Genomic DNA, 20,559 nt, shown 5'->3' with positions numbered 1-20,559 from the left:
CTGTCCTGGCCTCTGTTCCCCATCCTTACTGCTCTCCCCTTCCCTGTTGTTCTCCAGCTTCTCCAACCCGTTGCTTCTCCGCTGGGGGGTGAGTTTGAGCCTAGAAGACATTTGGCAATGTCTGGAGACACTTTTAGTTGCCACAACTGGGGCAAGGGGTAGGGGAGACGTTACATGCTTTTACTGGGTGGAGACCAGGAATAATGCTAAACATGCTACAGTGTTCCAAAGCATCTAAGAAGAGTCTGCCACAAATACTGGTGGTGCTGGGGTTGAGAAACCCTGGTTCTTTTGAATTTGGGGTTCTGTCTTTTTCCTGCAGGCTCCTGACCACAGCCTCTATGCCCTGCTTCATGTTTTCTTCTTCACTGAATCTTCAGAACTCCTGCTCTCACCCGCTACAACCTGATCCTCGAGCAGACTTCCCCTCGGTCCCTGGCAACTGCATTCTCTGTGCTGAGCAACCCTCGCCTTCACAGTCTGTCCTCTGTATTATTGCAGATTAGCCTCCCTCCAGCTTTTGCCCCTGCTGCCCTGCACTTGTCTTTTCCATGTAGGTGCCACAGTGACCTTTGCCACTCTGATACAGTGTCAGTGTGTGTGTATGTCTGTCACCAGAACTTGTTGATGATTTAGTTCATTTTTGAATCTCAAACATCTAGAATGGTACATAGTGGGTGGTCATGAAGTGTTGAAGGAATTAAGTAATTGATGAAAGGAGTGAGTGAATGATAAAGGTAACACATACTTTGGCCAAAAATTTCAGATAGCAAAATGCAATATAAGCATTCCTCCAACCACCTGTTACCTGTTCCTGTCTTCTGGAAGCGACTGCAGTTAATGGGTCTGTTCAGATTTTGCTGTCCATGATTAAATAGATCCAAATATTATGCACATGTGTGCACTATTTTCAGTGCTTGCAAGAGTCTTGTGTAATAGTTTGTTGTGAATTGGACAATAGTAATAATATCCCTTAAAACATCTGTCACTCCAAGGAAAAGGAAGTCCTTGTTTAACATCATCTTTATAAAGTTCTTTCAAACATTTTCTTTTTTTTTTTAAATTTATTTATTTGAAAGGCAGAGTTACAGAGAGTCAGAGAGAGAGAGAGAGAGAGAGAGAGAGAGGTGTCTTCCATCTGCTGGTTCACTCCCTAGATGAGTGCAGTGGCTGGAGCTGTGCTGATCTGAAGCCAGGAGCTTGGAGCTTCTTCCAGGTCTTCCAAACAGGTGCAGGAGCCCAAGGACTTGTGCCATCCTTTGCTGCTTTCCTAGGCCATAGCAGAGAGCTGGATTGGAAGTGGAGCAGCTGGGACTAGAACCGGCGCCCATATGGGATACAGGCACTGCAGGTGGTGGCTTTACCAGCTACACCACAGCGCTGGCCCCCAATAATTTTCTTATATGTATTTTCTTTAACTGTATGTACCTAGCAGGATGCTGAATGATAGCAGGTTCTTTATGCCTGTTGGCTGAAATGAACTGAACTTTTCCCTTGTTAAAATTTTCAGATCATTTTAAAATACTCAAATTTCCTTGCATATTAGAACTTCTGACCAGCTTGAAATATTTATAGAGAAAGTTTTGGGAGAAAATTTTATTTTAAGTGAAAATTGTTCCCCAAGAGGCCTAACAAAAATCTGTCCAATTTTCTGACTTTTATTTCCTTAGGAAAAAGCACGATAGCCTAAGAACAAATTAGGGTGCCCAACTTGAATGTGATTCAGTATCAATTAAGCTTCTGACTGCTTTAAGCATATCAGGTCTTTTCCCCCCCTCTAATGAAATGACTAATGGGGCAAAGTTGGCAGTAGCTGAGTTAAGATACTGTAAATTAATGTTGCTGTTCTAATTTCAACCTGGCTGTTAAACCAGCCCTCCAGTCTGCTGTTCCCTTCACCTTTGGTAGTTTCCACATTCAGTGAATATTAATTTGAGAGTCGCTTTTGCAAGGGTATGGTGCTGTCCTCTGCTGACAGAGCTGGGAGCTTTGTGAAGCTGCAGTTGATTTATAGGATGAAGTGTTTGGCCTTAGAGAGGACAACTGGTGTGAAAGTAATTGGCCCGCTCCTCTGGCCAGGCCTCAGCCGGGTGGACTTTGTCTAGCATCCCACTTGTTAAAGGAATCTTGCTCTTTAGTCTCCCACTTTCCTTCCCAAGCCACCTTCTGACTTCCTGCAGTATCTGCCTCTTTTCTACACAGGTTTGACCCTTTATGTATATTAGCTTAATGATTTAACTTGTGTGTGTGTCTGTCCCATCTTCTAAAGGGGGTAGGGCCTGGTCCAGGGTGACAGGTTGTTCAGTGCTCTGAAGACAGGGGACTGTCCCTGTGCAACTGGTTGTTGACAGCAGTGGTGTAAAACACTGATATCGTTGGTAAGATTTGCTTGACTTAGAGGGCAAAACTTTGCCATCTGACTGCAGACTTCAGGTTTTCCTATTGTAAAATGATGTGTTTGGGGAGAAAGGGTTCATACTGATGTTTCAAAAATTACTTCACTGTCAAACAACAATAGGCTTATTATAATACCTTTAGGTAGTTATATCAAGGGCTAATGAGACAGTACACCTTTATGTAGAAAGTAAGCTTAATCGTTCTTACAAAGAAATAATAAAACTGCAGGAAAAATTTTGAAATGAGATTGTAAGTTTTTCATTACAGGGAGCCATATAAAACCACTGTTGAGTTTTTATTTCTCCCTCAGTTGTTTGTTAGAAGCTTTGGATGCTCATAGTACGGTGGTGGTCTTAAGTTTGTAAGCTCTTGAGCATTTCATTGTAAATAAGGTCGTTGTCTACAGCTCTTCAACAATTGCTGTTTACCTTGAAGATTTAAATATAAAAATACAATTTACAGTGGCAGTTTTTGCTGTTTATTATGATTCTTCAGTTATTCAGATTTGGAAAATAGGAACTTGAGTCCTTTAAAAAAGAAAAAAGGATTGTATTAAACTTAGTAATGTTTAGATATGTTAGTACTGAAAGTTATATTGGAAACCAGAAAAAAAAACCCCAAACCATTTCAGTTATTCATATTCTATATAAATGGAAAATGTGTTATGAAAATGTAAGCTTTAGAACAATTTGTTCCTCTTGTGCTTGCTTTATTTCCCCAAAGTAATAATTCTCATTTCTTTCTTCTGTTTCAGACTCCTGAGAGTTGAGCAATGGGGAGACATTTGGCCTTGCTTCTGCTTCTGCTCCTCCTGCTCCAACATTTTGGAGACAGTGACGGGAGCCAAAGACTTGAAGAGCCTCCTCCTCTACAGTTTACACATTTTCAGTACAATGTCACTGTGCATGAGAACTCCGCGGCTAAAACCTATGTTGGGCATTCTGTGAAGATGGGTGTTTACATTACAAATCCACTGTGGGAATTAAGGTACAAAATTGTTTCAGGAGACAATGAAAACCTGTTCAAAGCTGAAGAGTACGTGCTCGGAGACTTTTGCTTTCTAAGAATAAGGACCAAAGGAGGAAATACAGCTATTCTTAATAGAGAAGTGAAAGACCATTATAACTTGATAGTTAAAGCAGTTGAAAAAAATAGCAATGCTGAAGCACGAACAAAGGTTAGGGTGCAAGTGTTGGATACAAACGACTTGAGACCATTATTCTCACCCACCTCTTACAGTGTTTCTTTACCTGAAAACACAGCTATAAGGACCAGTATTGCAAGAGTCAGTGCCACTGATGCAGACATAGGAACTAATGGAGAATTTTACTATAGTTTCAAAGACCGAACTGACATGTTTGCTATTCACCCAACCAGTGGTGCAGTGGTCTTAACTGGTAGACTTGATTATCTAGAGACCAAGCTGTATGAGATGGAAATCCTTGCTGTGGACCGAGGAATGAAATTGTATGGTAGCAGTGGTATCAGCAGCATGGCCAAGCTAACAGTTCATGTAGAGCAGGCCAATGAATGTGCTCCCGTGATAACAGCAGTGACTTTGTCACCATCAGAGCTGGACAGTGACCCAACATACGCAATTGTAACAGTGGATGACTGTGATCAGGGTGCCAATGGGGAAATAGCTTCATTAAGTATTGTGGCAGGTGACCTTCTCCAACAGTTTAGAACAGCGAGATCCTATCCAGGGAGTAAAGAATATAAAGTCAAAGCTGTGGGCGCCGTTGACTGGAACAGTCATCCTTATGGCTACAATCTGACGCTACAGGCTAAAGATAAAGGAACTCCTCCCCAGTTCTCTTCTGTGAAAGTGATCCATGTGACTTCTCCACACTTCAGAGTTGGGCCAGTCAAGTTTGAAAAGGATGTTTACAGAGCAGAAATCAGTGAATTTGCTCCTCCCAACACACCTGTGGTCCTTGTTAAAGCGATTCCCAGTTATTCGCACTTGAGGTATGTTTTTAAAAGTACACCTGGGAAAGCTAAATTCAGTTTAAATCACAACACCGGTCTGGTTTCCATTTTGGAACCAGTTAAAAGACAGCAGGCTTCCCATTTTGAACTTGAAATAACAACAAGCGACAGGAAAGCCTCCACCAGAGTTTTGGTTAAAGTCTTAGGTACAAACAGCAACCCCCCTGAATTTACCCAGACGGCATACAAAGCATCTTTTGATGAGAATGCTCCTGTTGGTACCACCGTCATGAGCGTGAGTGCTGTAGACCCTGATGAAGGTGAGAATGGGTATGTGACTTACAGCATTGCTAATGTAAATCATGTGCCATTTGTGATCGACCACTTCACTGGTGCTGTGAGTACTTCCGAAAACCTGGACTATGAACTGATGCCTCGGGTTTACACTCTAAGGATCCGAGCATCAGACTGGGGCTTGCCATACCGCCGAGAAGTTGAAGTCCTTGCTACGATTACACTGAATAACTTGAATGATAATACGCCCTTGTTTGAGAAAATAAATTGTGAAGGAACGATTCCCAGGGATCTAGGCGTGGGCGAGCAGATCACCACTGTTTCTGCTATTGATGCTGATGAACTTCAGTTGGTACGATACCAAATTGAAGCTGGAAATGAACTAGATTTGTTTAGCTTAAATCCCAACTCTGGAGTTTTATCATTAAAACAGTCACTAATGGATGGCTTAGGTGCAAAGGTGTCTTTTCACAGTCTGAGAATTACAGCTACAGATGGAGAAAACTTTGCCACACCATTATATATCAACATAACTGTGGCTGCCAGTCGTAAGCTAGTAAACTTGCAGTGTGAAGAGACTGGTGTTGCCAAAATGCTAGCAGAAAAGCTGCTGCAGGCAAATAAATTACACAGCCAAGGGGAAGCTGAGGATATTTTCTTTGATTCTCATTCTGTCAATGCTCATGCACCTCAGTTCAGAAGTACTCTTCCAAGTGCTATAAAGGTAAAGGAAAACCATCCCTTGAGTTCCAGTATAATTTTCATGAATGCCACTGACCTTGACTCTGGCTTCAATGGCAAACTGGTCTATGCTATTTCTGGAGGAAATGAGGATAGCTGCTTCATTATTGACATGGAAACAGGAATGTTGAAAATTTTATCTCCACTTGACCGTGAAACAACAGACAGATATACCCTGAATATTACTGTCTATGACCTTGGTATACCACAAAAGGCCGCTTGGCATCTTCTAGATATCATAGTTCTAGATGCCAATGATAATCCGCCTGAGTTTTTACAGGAGAGCTATTTTGTTGAAATGAGCGAAGACAAAGAGGTCAACAGTGAAATCATCCAGGTTGAAGCCACTGATAAAGATCTAGGCCCCAATGGACATGTGACATACTCTATTCTTACAGACACAGATAAGTTTTCAATTGACAGCACAACTGGTGTTGTTAAAATTGTGCGCCCTTTGGATCGTGAAGTACAACATGTGCACTACTTAAAAATTGAAGCTAGGGATCAAGCCAAAGAGGAACCCCAGCTGTTTTCCACTGTGCTTTTGAAAGTCTCACTAGAAGATGTTAATGACAACCCACCTAAGTTTATTCCCCCTAATTACCGGGTGAAAGTTCGAGAGGATCTCCCAGAAGGAACCATAATCATGTGGTTAGAAGCCTATGATCCTGACGTAGGTCAGTCTAGTCAGGTGAGATACACTCTCATGGACCATGGAGAAGGACACTTTGATGTTGACAAGCTCAGTGGAGCAGTTAGAATCATCCAGCAGCTGGACTTTGAGAAGAAGCAAGTCTATAATCTCACCGTGAGGGCCAAAGACAAAGGGAAGCCAGTTTCTCTGTCTTCTACTTGCTATGTTGAAGTTGAGGTCATTGATGTGAATGAGAACCTACACCCACCAGTGTTTTCCAGCTTTGTGGAAAAGGGCATAGTGAAGGAAGATGTTGCTATTGGTTCGTCAGTAATGACTGTGTCGGCTCACGATGAGGACACAGGAAGAGACGGGGAGGTCCGCTACTCCATTAGGGATGGTTCTGGTGTTGGTGTTTTCAGGATTGATGAAGAAACAGGTAAGCTCTTATTTTCTCTGGTTAATGCTTCCTCTCATTTTTCACACACCTGACTTGTTAGTATATTCAGAAGTCCCACTTGGTTTCTGATAGGGCACGGTATAGCAATGCATGTGCATGCTTTTCATCCTGTTGCTCTATGGAGGATGTTTATTGGTAGGAAGCCATGAAGATGGAGCCAAAGGAACATGAATGTTAAGTGGGCATAAAATGTATAAAATACCAGGGAAATTTGAAATTATTACCACGGGTGCTAATCTCTAAGTTTCTACTTTATGTTATCAGCAGCACTGTGGTTTGATTGAGAAGTCCTGGCATTTTTCAAGCCAGATGATTTGCAAGCTTATGCTTGTATCAGTCACGACCACCACCTGGCAGGCCGTCCAGAGGTTATTGCACACCTGCAAAATTGGGCAGTGCACACAAGAAAAGGTTATTTGCTAAAACTTCAGTAATATGATCTGTTTTACCTAGTACCTCCTTCAGGTTTTGTTTGAGAGGCAGATGTAGGTTAAGGGATTGTTGAACTGAAAAATTCTGACTTGAATCCTGGCTCTTTGAGTTGTTAACTCATGATCTTGGACAAGGTCAATACTTCTTAAAACTTTCTTCATCTATAAATGGGGATACTCAAAATTACTCTAAGTGTATGGAGCATAAAATGAAGAACCATGGGGGCCGGCGTCATGGCTCACTAGGCTAATCCTCCGCCTTGCGGTGCCGCCACACCGGGTTCTAGTCCCGGTCGGGGCACCGGATTCTGTCCTGGTTGCCCCTCTTGCAGGCCAGCTCTCTGCTGTGGCCAGGGAGTGCAGTGGAGGATGGCCCAAGTGCTTGGGCCCTGCACCCCAGGGTGACCAGGAAAAGTATCTGGCTCCTGCCGTTGGATCAGCGCAGTGCGCCAGCCGCGGCGGCCATTGGAGGGTGAACCAACGGCAAAGGAAGACCTTTCTCTCTGTCTCTCTCTCTCTCACTGTCCACTCTGCCTGTCAAAAAATAAATTAAAAAAAAAAAAAAAAAAAAAACCATGGGAAAGCTCCTGGCACATGTTAGATTCATATCTTATGGAAATGGTAGTACTACCTTGTTATGATACTGTTTCACCTAGAATGGAGTTGTAAAACTAGGACCTCCAAGAACACCTCTCATGCTAGAGTGTGTGATGTTTTCTACTTTGTGTGCATACCTTACGCTAGTTGCACAGATATTATAGTTACGTGTCACTTTGCTGGATGGAATGTGAGCTTTCCAGGGCAGGCTTTTAGCTCATGCATCATCTATTTTCAGCAACTAGCAAAAAGGGGATGGCACATCGAAGCTGTATAATAAATGTTTAAAGAAAAAGATAAATTAATGCGTATTAATTTATGTGAATAAGGATTTTCAGCAACAGTGTCAGCATAAAGAGAAATACCCGAAATTCAGTGACTGAAGCTGAAACTATACTATATTTTGGTAAATTTTCTAGGAATAATTAGTCCTGCTGCTTTTTTTCTTCTCTTTTCCAAAGTAGGTTTGAAAAGCTTACAAAAAACTGTTACAAGTTAGACATGAGACAGAAAATAGAACCAAAAATGTTAATTTACATTCCCTTCATGACAAATTATATGAACACTGCTTTTTGGTTTTTTTCTCTCAAGTGAAGAATGCTTTTTTTATGGTTGCTTTCTGAGGAATCATTTAGAAGCTAGTATTTTTTGCCTATAAATATAAGGAATTGGGTTATTCTTACTGCTAAGAAAAAACAAAACAACCAACCAAAGAAGGCAATGTCCTGAAATAGATCTATGGTGGTTTTCAGAGCTAAAAGGGAGTACCAGACTTTTCCAGTAGCAATTTTGGGGGGGTGGGGTGGGTGGGTGTTAGGATTATAGGCAGTGCAATAGGAATATGTATAAGGAACTGTCAGGAATTTGTAAAAATAGTGATATTTAAAGGTGAAAGAGAAGCTAGAAGTGTTGAGATCTTTATTCTGTGGACCTTGCTTTACAGAGGAAAACATGTAGTATATGGTAGGTTTATGTTTACATAGTTTTCGAAATTGAATAAAAGTGACATATAGTGGGCTGGTATGCACTGTGAGATGATTTCTGGCAGTGGAATTGTCAGCCCGAGTTATCTTAGAGAATCTTGGCAGGACAGTTGGTTGCATAGTGAAGAATTGGTTAGGAGAAATCTGTTTTGTGCAGTAGAAATGCTAAAATCAGGTATGCTTATTTTTTTTTTTTTACTTGAAGTTTATCTAATGTCTCGGGCAGTGTGGAGAGGTGTCTGTAAGATGAAGAAAAGTAGGGACAGTTCAGGAACACCAGTGGGGTCCTGCAGAGGACAGCACTAAAGCACCCTGACTTGGAGTTGGCCTGGCTCGGGTCTGGTTTGCAGCTCTCGGGAACTTCACTCCTTGCCTGTTGGCCTTTGTTCCTGCTTTCCCCAACTGTGACACACTTCGTGGTACACTAATTGAGACCAGCCTGTGCAGGATTACTTTATTCTTGCCTTTGATTTCAAGCCACTAGTGTTGATGAGTAATGTAACCAGATTTTTGTGATGCTTTAACTTTCAACATTGTCAAATATGTACATCATTCGTGTACTTTTCACAGAACAAAGAACATATTCCACAAGCTGAATTTAGTTCTTACTATTTAAAGAAATCTTCCTTTTCCTTAAATCTGCTAAAATTTTAATCATTTTCAGAAAAGTAGTGTTTTTAAGAGAAAAATTACCCAGATTAGCTGAAATAACCAAAGGTGTAGTCTTATTAGCTGTGTGTTTTACTGGCTGTGTAGGAAGGTGACGTGTTATTGTCAGGTGGAGGTGACAGTCATTTGACTCATCTGATAGTCTCTCACTGCATCACATGCTCTTTTTCTGGAGAGGGCTCTGGGTATTAGTGAACTGTGCCGAGAAATCTGCGTTCACATGACTGCTCCTCCACTTGAGTTTTGGAAGGGTACAGTGTTCTGTGAAAAATTATTTGGAAAGTTGGTCTTGTTAGGGAGCCAACCTCCTGAGTGCTAATTAAGATTCTCCCCTTCTTAATTCTCACGTGAAAAATCAAGAGTGCGGATTATGGACTTAGCAGAATTGTTCAGCGGCATATTGCTTGAAGCATGTTTAGTGTCATGTTTAGGTTGTGGTTTGCCTGATGTTATACATGTCCATGTTGACCTCATTTTTACTTCATGTAAGTTTTTGGTAGCTGAATATTGTGCTTGTAAACTTGTGGAGCAAATACAGTTCAGTTTTTTTTTTTTTTTTTTTTTTAAGACTTATTTATTTGAAAGAGTGATACAGAGAGAGCGAGTGACTGCGGGGGTGGGGTAGGGAGGTAGAGTTACCTTCCATCTGCTGGTTCACTCCCAAATGGCCACAACCGCTGGGGTTGGGATAGGCTAACGCAAGGATCCAGGAACTCCGTTTGGTTTCCCATTTAGGTGGCAGGAATTCAAGTTCTTGAGTCATCATATGCTGCATCCCAGGTGCATTAGCTGAGAGCCACATCAGAAGTGGAGTAGCCAGGTCTTGAACCAGCAATTTGATATGGGATTTTGTCAGGTGGCAGCTTAACTCCCTCTGCCACAGTGCCTGCCCTGTGTGTGTGTGTGTGTGTGTGTGTGTGTTAAAGATTTGTTTTTTTTGAAAGAGAGAGGGAGGGGAAGAGAGAGATCTTTCACTGGTTCACTCTCCAAGTGCCCACAACCCTGCAACAGTCAGGTCTGGGCTAAGTCAAAGCTGGAAGCCAAGAACTCTGTCCTGGCCTCCCTCATGGATGACAGGGACCCATGTACTTTGGCTGTCATCTGCTGCCTTCTCAGGCACATTACCACGAAACTGATTCAGAAGCAGAGTAGCTGGGACTTAAACCAGGCACTTTGATGTGGGTTGCAGAAGTCCCAACTGGCTGAACCCACTGGCCCACAGCACCCACCCCAGTTTAGTGTTCCTGACTGGTGAATATCCATCAGGTTAATTATTACTTGAGGACCCAAAAATATTGTAACTCTTAATTTTTAAAGTCAAGGTAATTTCTAGACAATTGCTTGTCTGAAACATTTTTTGTCAGTTGAAATTTGTGTTGAAGCAGTGTTTTCTTGAGGTCTCTTTCCCCAGTGTGATTATTGTAATGGGAGGCCCATAAGTATGTTTTCCTTTCAGTGTCTGGCCATTTGTATAGTGCATCCTTGTAAGAATAGTTCCCTTTTCCAGCTCTACTTATTTGGGGAGACCATATTTTTCATTAAGATAAGAGCAAATTTCTGGACTTATTAATGCTGTGTTACTCTCAGAATCCCAATCATGGTTTCAGGATTGACATGTTTGTTTCTGTAGAAAGACTTGGGATGAGTTAATGCAGAAGTACAGCTGTAGCAACAAGATAAATCATCAGTCATGAAATATGGAAGAGAACATGAGGATTGCATTTTTCTTAAGAGAAAATGGCTACATGTTCATTAACGGGAAGAGTTAGTGCACTGTTCCTGTCCCAGCAAGTGGCTCTTAGCTTTCTTTAGTTAGGTGGACACAGGAATTGCCTGTGGACGCCTGTGGTGTAGTGGAAGCAGGAGGGAATTCCTATCCAAGGGCACCTCACCATTGACTTCAGTCAGTGTTCCTGAGTCTGTGTGGTTTGGCAGAACTCTGAATATTTTGATTATTATTTTAGTCACTCTTTCAAATTTTAGAATTGCTTTTTTTTAAATGTAGGATCTTTCGCAGGCAACCTGAGACCTACTTGTTTTCCTACAGTCCATTCTCATGAAAGGAAAAAGAACGTAGAGGATACTAACGGTCCCAAGTTTTATGACTAAGGAGGTTGTCAGGGTGGCAAGCCTGGACAGCCGTTAGAAGTGAGGCAGCCCTGGTAGGACCAATAACTTCCCTTGGAGCTGGGTCAGAATTCCTGGCAACAGGAACTTAAATAGATACTGGTGGGAGGCCCAGTTAGGGAGTTAAGAAATTTGCTGGTGAAAGGGCTTTTGTACTGCTGTCTCCTCCCTTAAGTGGCAGCAGCTGCTGTCCTCTCCTGTCTCTTTGTTCTCCTCCTAGGAAAGTTTGTGAGAAAAGCAACTTGTTTCTTAGCCATGGCAAGGCTGAAAGTCAGGCTCTGGCAGAAGTTGCGTTATGCTGAGGTGCTGTGGCTGTGGTGGAGAGTGGAAATCTGCCCGAGTGTCTGCGTGGTTCTGAGTGCAGGCAGGGAGGGCGTGGTAATCATTGCTGCTGGGGAAAGGATCCTCCTCTGAAGCAGGAGGATTTTTAAGGTGAAAATGGGATCTAATTAGAAATCCTAAGGAAATTCCATTTTGTTTTGAAAGGAAACAAGGGCAGCTTTTCTTTAGTGACTTATGTGATTTATTTTTAAGAAGTTGATGGTTTAAAAAGTGATTGAACAAATCTAGTTAGGAGAGGGGTTGGGATATAAAACTGACCTGTAATTCAGGGCCATATTATGTTGTAAGGCAGAACATGGTAACATTGCACAGTGTACTTTCATAGTTGTAAATGATGTGCAGGAGCCAGAGCCTGGAGGGTGTGGAATAGAAGCTACTTAAAACATGCTCTCTCTGACCTGTGCTTCCCACAGTAATGATAAAGTGCATCTGTATAATCATAAACCACTGACACCGAGTGTTATAACCAGTGTTCTAAGCACTCCACGTGTATTAATTTATACTACATGTACCAGCTAGCAGGTAGATAGTATTATCCCTGTTACAACTGAGGAAAGTAACTTGCCCAAGGCTGTGTGGCAGAGCAGTGGTTACTTCCCTTTCTTTCAAGAATATATCTAGTGGGGCCAGGCCGGCGCTCTGGCATAGCAGGTAAAGCTGCTGCCTGCAGTGCCGGCATCCCATATGGGTGCTAGTTCAAGTCCCAGCTGCTTCACTTCCAATCTAGCTCTCTGCTATTTCCTGGGAAAGCAGTAGAAGATGGCCCAAGTCCTTGGGCCCCTGCATCCGTGTGGGAGACCTGGAAGAAGGTCCTGGGTTTGGATTGGCTCAGCTCCTGCCGTTGTGGCCATTTGGGGAGAGAACCAGTGGTTGGAAGACCTCTGTTTCTCTTTCTCTCTTCTCTATCTCTCTGTAGCTCTGCCTTTCAAATAAATAAATAAATAAATATTTTAAAGAAAGAGTGATCTAGAGGTGTGCTAAGGGAGTTGATTTGAAAACTATCAGTTGAGTGGGACTCTGCACTAAGTTGGAGCTTTGAATGCTAAATTTGAGATATAACTTTGAAGAAGCCTTGAATCTAGGAATTTTTTTCTAACATTTTTTCTTAGAATGATATATTGCTGTTTAGTGAATTTACTTATGTATTTGAGAGAAAAAGCTACAGAGAGGCAGGAAGAGAAATCTTCCATCAGCTTATTTGTTCCCCAAAGACCAACAGCCAGAGCTGGGCCAGGACCTGTCGCATGGGTAGTCATTAAGTCATTATCCCCTTTCTTCTCAGGTGCACTAGCAGGCAGCTGGACTGGAACCAGAGCAGCCAGGACTGTGATAAGGGATGTTGGTGTTGAAACCTGCAGCTTAACCACATGTGCCACAGTGTCAGCCCCTTTGTGTATTTAGAGTACAGTTAGTAGAGATAGAGCTTCACTGTGGAACTGGAACAGGGAAGGAATGGACAGGTGTCTTTACCCCACTTGCAGTTGGAAAAGTATGATCTTCCCATCAATAAAAGTGCTGTCTGTCTGACTTTCCAGGATGGTGTTTGGAGCCTTTTCTTGTGGAACATTGTTTTAGATGGTTGTTAGGATCCTAGCTAACCTTCAAAACCAGCTTAACCCCCACAGTAGCTGGGGCTAACCTAATTTGTACTAACTCTTGGAATGGAATTACTTGTAGTCATTGTTCTGCTGCATTGTCCTTCTTGGTGCCTTGCCTTCCCCAGCTGTCGTCAGCAGCCATCTGGGACATGGTGAGAAAGGCAGAGTGACTGCCTTCACCTCCTCTTCCTTCTTGGTAGTAAACCATTTTTATGTTCTAAGAATGACTACAGATTGGGCACTTAGAGTTTGAATTGTGGCTTGTATGTACAGAGATTTAACATTGAGTTCATATCCAGTCTTTTCTTCCCAGATTGTCCATCTTGCACAACTATGAAAGTTGAATAGATTTTAAAACTTTAGGTGTTTATCCATGTTGCATTTATTTTCTTAACCATTTAGTTCTTGTTGTTTTGATTTGTGTATTATATAGGTTCATAGGCTGAATTTGTCAAGCATTTATTTGTATTTTGTGCCTTGTGTTACTCTGCAATTACCTTTATAGCATTAATTTTGTAAACACACACACACACACATCATGTTGGTTAGAAAGAATGTATGCTCACCCTATAGCATATGATGCCAGGAAGCACAGTCCTTTGTCTTTGTTACTGGGAGTGAATGGACTTGGGAAGATTGCTATTCAAGGGCACAAGCCTGTGCTTGCTGAATTGGCAGTTCTCCAGTTTAACAGCAGTGATAGTAAGTCTAGGAAACAATTCACATATATACTTCAAGGGCCTGTCTTATCAATTAACTTGCTCTGCCAGCTACACTCTGTGCTATAATCTCAGGATACCCGATACTGTATTGAACTTCTTGCATTGGAAGGTCTCCAGGGCACTGAGTGAACAAACCTGTTGAATGGGATTCTTTAGAATTATTTATTTTGTGGTGGAGAGAGTCTACACAGTACAATCTTTTTAAATTTTAAACTAATTGATTTTTTAAATAGAAATTTACATAGCCATTTTAATAGCTTCTTGAAAATCTAGTTTGTGATAATTTAACTACATTCTTATTACCATTAAGTTTTTTATTAGTCATCAGTAGTTGATGATTATAGATAGTATTTATTGAGCACTTACTGAGCCCCAGCCCTATTTAAAATTTTTTTTATGTAGAATGTCTTGGATCATCATTAGTTCACAAGTAAAATTACATGTATTGTACTCAACTCTTCTCGCATAGTTCATGTCTGCATTAAGTTATGAAAACCTACCAAGGGGGATTATGATATACACTAATTTGTGTCATTGAGTTCCAAAGTTTTTACCTTTTGAGAGGCAGAGAGAATGAGAATCAGACTCTCTCTCTCTCTCTCACACACACACACACACACAGTGTATTCCATCTTCTGTGGGATTCACTGCCCTGAATACCACACTTCAGGAACTGTGCCAGACTGAAGCCAGGAGCCAGAAACAATCCAGGTGTCCGTACATAGGAGGCATCACTTGCTGCCTCCCAGAGTCCCCATTAGTAGAAACTGGAATTGGGAGCCCAGACCTGGGCTTGAACTCAGATACTCTGATACAGGACACTGAGTTTCTTAACCATTGGGCCAAATGCCTGCCTCTGACTTTTTTTTTTTTTAAAGTTAACTAGTGTAATAGAAATCAGTGTGGTGTAAAGTATGATCTGTTTGAGGGTATTCTTGTAATCCTAAGGTAACTTGTGAACAGAGGTATTTCATCTTTAATGGAATTCTCAAGCTCCTTCATTGTCACCTTGTGTAAATCCTTTATAGGAGGGACTATATTGCCCTAGTAAACTTGCCTGCCTCTCCCAATTTGCTTTTTGTGTCTCCCCTCATTAGCTTGCTTTCACACCCTTGAGCTTTAGCTGTGTAGAGCCAACCCCTGCCCTAGTGTTTCCTAGCTCTCTCCCATTGGGTAAACTTTGACCATTTGAGCAGCCCTTACTATGCCTCATAACTCTGCCTAATAAAGCTTTCTTGACAGCTTTTTCTTCATGTGTAGCTAATTGTTCTTGTATGTTTCCCCCAAAACCCCTTTTTTACATTATTTCAAGGACCACTCTGCTTCATTATTTCTATATTCTTTTCCTATGGGTTGTCCACTCATTGTGGGTGGATTCTAAATCTTTGGCCATATGCATTCAGTAAATATTTGTTAGGTTGGCCTAATAAACCATTGTTGCCTCTCCTGGGGAATCTTTCCTAGGAACCAGGTAGTAGGTCTTTGCTTCTTTTGCTTTATGTGTTCTTCTGTACGGAGTACACTGTAGTACACTGTAGTACTTTCTGTCTTTTGTGGCCATCTCCCTGAACACATCAGGGCAGATATGCAGCCTTAATTGTCTCTCTGCCCTATTCTGCGCACAATGGCTGACATGCAAAAACATAGGTGACAAACAGACCAACCAATTGAACATTTAGTAATTGTAGTGAAGGTTGAGTGGGACTTCTGTGTCACCCTGATACCTGTTTGTAGACTCCCAGGACTGTGGCTCTTAGTGTTTGCAGTGTTTCAGAAGCTTTGGAGAATCTGATGAGGGGTGTGTATTCCCTGCTCCAAGATACAGCAATTTGATTACCAGAGGGATCATGAAGTAGACTTTCATTGCCTTTGGGTCTTTGCTTTTAAGACCCTCTGTTCTAGAGGTTCCAAGATTGCCAGTCCTTATAAGTTCTCCTAAAGGAAGACCAGCGGGTAAGGATAATGAAAACAGTGACAAACATCAATATAATATTTTACAGTATAAGTCTTTCCACATACGTTATATGGCACTTAAGCTAATATTATGACACTTATAGTATACTTTTTTGTTTCTGTTTTATAAATGAGCTCAATAAACCTTTACACTGGACAGTTCATTTTTCTGTGTATTTATATGTGTGCCTAAATTGATTCAAGAGAAATTGTTGGTCAAGGCTGTGGCCAAATGAAATGCTCTGTACTCCATATACCTGTTTCCCTATTGAGGTATGCAGGACAAACAGTTGTAATAACATCACAAATAATATATTTTTGTCTTTTCCAAATACTTATTTATTTAAAAGGCAGAATTAGAGAGAGAGAGGAAGACACACAGAGAGAGATTGTCCATCTGCTGGTTTTCCTCCCAAATGGCCACAACGGCTAGAGCTGAGCCAGACTGAAGCCATGAGTTTCTTTTGGATCTCCCATGTGGGTACAGGGGCTCAAGCACTTGGACCATCTACTGCTGTTTTCCCAATTGCATTTACAGGGAACTGTATCAGAGGTGGGGCAGCCAGTACTTGAAAAGGTGCCCATATGGGATGCTGTTGTTATAGGTGGTGACTAACTGCTACACCACGGTGCTGGCCACCTATGTTTTTTGTTTAAATTAAGCAGTTCTCTAGGCCAGGATTTGGCCTTTAGTTTTGCTAGCTTACTATGGAAACCCTTTGTTGCCCCAGTATTAATATTCTTTCATTGATTACAAAAAATAATCTGCAAAAAACTCAAACTTCTAGAAATAAAATTAGCTTTCTCAATAGGCTGAAGTTTTATTTAAATGGACTTAAAAATTCTGGTATTTAGAATTTGATAAATTGTGTTAAGTTTGTGAATAGCTTTCTTATTCAGTGCAAAAGAAAAACATGAATCATGCTTCATTTTAAAGGTTACTGTTCGTTATTAGAGGAGCATTAAACAATTTTTTTAAGGGTTTATCTATTTTATTTGAAAGGCAGAGTTACGGAGAGGCAAAGGTAGAGAGAAAGGTCCTCCATCTGATGGTGCACTCCCCAAATGGCTGCAACTGCCGGAGCTGAGCCAATCTGAAGTCAGGAGCCAGGAGCTTCTTGTGGGTATGCCATGCGAATGCAGGGACCCAAGGACTTGGGCCATCTTTCACTGCTTTTCCAGGCCATAGCAGGGAGCTGGATCGGAAGTGGAGCAGTTGGGACTCGAACTGATGCCCATATAGGATGCTGGCACTGTAGGCGGCGGCCTTACCCACTGTGCCACAGTGCTGGCCCCTAAACAATTTTTTTTTTTTTTTAAGATTTATTTATTTGAAAGGCAGAGTTACAGAGAGGCAGGCAGAGAAAGAGGTCATCCATCTGCTGGTTCATTCCCCAAATGACTGCAAAGACCGGAGCTGGACCAGACCATAGCTAGGAACCTGGAGCTTATTTAGAGGCCCCACGTGGGTGCAGGGGCCCAAGGACTTGGGCCATCTTCAGCTGCTTTCCCAGGCCATAGCAGAGAGCTGGATTAGAACTGGTGCCCATATGGTATGCTGGTACTGTAGGCAGTGGCTTTACCTGCTATACTGCAGTGCCAGCGCCACATTAAACACTTTTATAAGAAAGATGAAATCCTTGTGTTTGTGGCAGAAATCTTCCCATGTCTGGTTTAAGTATCGACACTCACATCACTTCAGGCAGTGTGCTTTTTGACCTCTATTGGAAAGCAGCTGTACCATAAATTCTAAGTTGAAGGATTCTCCAAAACTCATTTATGAGTACAGCTTTGTTTTTAACCTCTGGATTAATTTTTTCCCTTGCTTTTTTATTCTTAAAAGCTGCTTCACATCATTCTGTCTCAAACATCTGTGTTTTTCTTATCACCATGATTGGCATATAGTTGGTACTCAGTAAACACTTGTTCCATGGTGTTCATCTTTTGATAAGCCCAATAAATATTTGTGACATGATGTTAGTCTTCTTTTGATTTGTTGCCCAGTTGAAGGTGTTTACATATTTAAATAGAAAAAAAGATGTTTTCCATGTAAATGCCAAGTTAGTTCCTTGGCTGAGGCGACAGAATAGAAATGAGTTATTTTTAGAGAAACTAAAAAACTTTAGGAGAAGTATTTTTCTTAATGGCGTGATAGCCATATATAGAAGATGGAAGCTGACTGGGAAAGCATGAACTTGAGTGATAGCCATGTTTGATTTTAATTAGCTGAATGCTGTTGGTGTCTGAAATAATGGAATAAACATCACATCTGGGAAGTCTGAAGTGTTAGAATTTAAGGCCAGTGATTTTATTTATTTATTTGAAAGGCAGAGTTACAGAGGCAGAGGCAGTGAGAGAGAAGGAGAGGGAGAGGGAGAGGGAGAGGGAGAGGGAGAGGGAGAGGGAGAGGGAGAGGTGTAGAGAGGTCTTCCATCTGCTGGTTCACTCCCCAAATGGCTGCAACAGCCAGAGCTGTGCCATCCAAGCCAGGAGCCAGCAGCTTCTTCTGGTTCTCCCATGCTTGGTGCAGGGGCCCAAGGACTTGGGCTGCCCTCTGCTGCTTTCCCAGGCTGTAGCAGAGAGCTGGATTGGAAGTGGAGCAACCGGGACTCGCACCGGCGCCCATATGGGATGCCGGCACTGCAGGCAGCAGCTTCACCCACTACATTACAGTGCCGGTCCCAAGGCCAGTGATCTATAAAGTGTGTTCTATCTGTAGTGTAGATCAAGAGTTATTGTAAGGTTTTATAAGCACTTGCTTTTGTCACCTTTCTTTTTCTCCCAGAATGTGAACCTCCTGAGGGCAGAGTCTGCTCTGTTCATCTCTTTATCCCTTGCTTAGAAGAACTCCGCTTGGGGCCTGTGCTGTGGCACAGTGGGTGAAAGCTCTGGCCTGCAACGGCAGCATCCTGATTGGGCCCTGGTTTGAGTCCTGGCTGTTCTGTTTCCCAATCCAGCTCCCTGCTAATGCACTTGGTAAAGTAGTGGAAGATGGCCCAAGTGCTTGGGCTCCTGCACCCATGTGGGAGACCTGGAAAAAACTCCTGGCTTCGTATTGGCTCAGCTCTGGCATTTGGGGCCATTTGGGGAGTGAACCAGCGGATGGAAAAATGAAAGACCTCTCTCTCTGTCTCTGCTTCTGTCTGTAACTCTTTCAAATAAATAAAATTAAAAAAAAAAAAAAAACTTTGCCTGGAACATAGGCACTGAGCAGGCATTTATGGATAAGCAAATATTTGAAATTAGAATGGATAATTATAAAATACTAATGGGAAACACTTTTTAAAATAAATATTATTGGGGAAGACCCTTTAAGTTTGTTCTGTAGGTTTACCTGTTCTCTTAATGTAGTCGAGTTCTCTTTCACTGCAAATGCTGTATTTCCTATTCCCTCCAAAACAATGAGAATTAGAGTAGCAGCAAATGAGTTCAGTAGCAGTGCAGATTCCCTTCTGTTTGCATTATACCTGGAGACAGTTTCCTTTGTCAGATTGAGCACCAAAGGGTAGGGTGCTTCTGAGCTATAGAATGGTACTGTTGCCTGCCTGGGTTGAAAAGCTTTTCTTCAGATTTAAGTATGCGAGATAAATAACCATTTACATTGTACATTATGTGATAGAAATGAGTTCTTCAAAGACTTTCAGATTAGTAGGGGTAGTTTTTATTTGCTGTTACCATTACTGATGAATTTGTTAAAACTTAAAAGGCAAAATTAACTTCTAGAAGTACATAGAGTATTTTTGAAACTGTCAGTTTCCTGGATTATATTGAGCATATGTAGTTATATCAGCTTAAAATGCCATTTGTTGTGTATTATAAATTTCTGGGTTATTTCTGTTGAAGGAGGCTATTTATTTGTAAGTAATCCTCTAAATTTAAAGCTTGGTTGAGTGGAAGGAAATATAGTGACAAGACCATCTTAAGCAGAATAAGTACATATAAAAACTAAAAGTAGTTTCTTCATTTGAGTGTCTATATCTAAATAAAAACATTTTTAAACTCATTTTTCTCCTTGTCTAGTTTTCTTATTACTTAGGGCTTCTGATTCCCAGTCTTGCACTTATGTGAATGGAAAATGAGCATTTCATTTTTTGAATTTATTTGTTTGACAGGCAGAGGGGCAGAGTGGGTTGGGGAGGGTGGTGAGATCTCTATCGTGTCATCTCCCACACTCAGTTTGGGTCTCCTGCTGGGCTGGCAGGGACCCACATACTTGAGCCATCATCTGCTGGCTTCCCCAGTGCCCATCACGACACAGCTGGGTAGGAAGCAGAGTGGGGACTTGATCCCAGAGACTGCTGGGATGCTGCTGTCTAAAGTGGCAGCTGCTGCATCAAAACACCCGCCCTTGTCTTTCTGATTTAAAAGTAGCTTCTCAGGTTGATGAAAGGAAAACCAGAGGACCTTGGTGGAGTTTTTCACTTTGAAGTTGGTTGGAAATCTGTTTAGAAGTGAATTTAGTGTTGATAAAGGATGGGCCTTAGGAGAAATGAGGAGAGAATGACTAGGTTAAATGAGGCTGCATCAGAGTAGAAGATGCAAGTGGCCCCAGTGTAGGCAAATCCACAGCTGTACTCACATGTGTTGTCTGTGGGCTGATACTAAGCAGCGTGAGGGAAACTATGAAGAACCATATGAGAAACCAAGCTACCTAAAGCTTAGTGGCTTAAAATGAACAC

General features: G+C 41.8%; 1 protein-coding gene across 11 annotated transcripts in view; it reads left to right on the top strand.

Annotated features, from left to right (window-relative positions):
* The window catches only part of FAT1 (FAT atypical cadherin 1), a 131,882-nt gene that overhangs the window by 12,697 nt on the left and 98,626 nt on the right, over window positions 1-20,559 (top strand). For all 11 annotated transcript variants that reach the window (XR_007914547.2, XM_051833580.2, XM_051833573.2 and 8 more), the window contains exon 2: window positions 3,152-6,437. Coding sequence is in view for 10 of the 11 variants with exons in the window: in XM_051833580.2 (XP_051689540.2) it covers window positions 3,170-6,437 (3,268 nt within the window). In the remaining variant the exon portion in view is untranslated. The remainder of the gene's footprint in view (window positions 1-3,151; window positions 6,438-20,559) is intronic.

Source organism: Oryctolagus cuniculus, chromosome 2 (genome assembly GCF_964237555.1).
Source record: "Oryctolagus cuniculus chromosome 2, mOryCun1.1, whole genome shotgun sequence".
Taxonomy (NCBI): domain Eukaryota; kingdom Metazoa; phylum Chordata; class Mammalia; order Lagomorpha; family Leporidae; genus Oryctolagus; species Oryctolagus cuniculus.
This window is presented reverse-complemented; position numbering and strand designations above follow the sequence as displayed.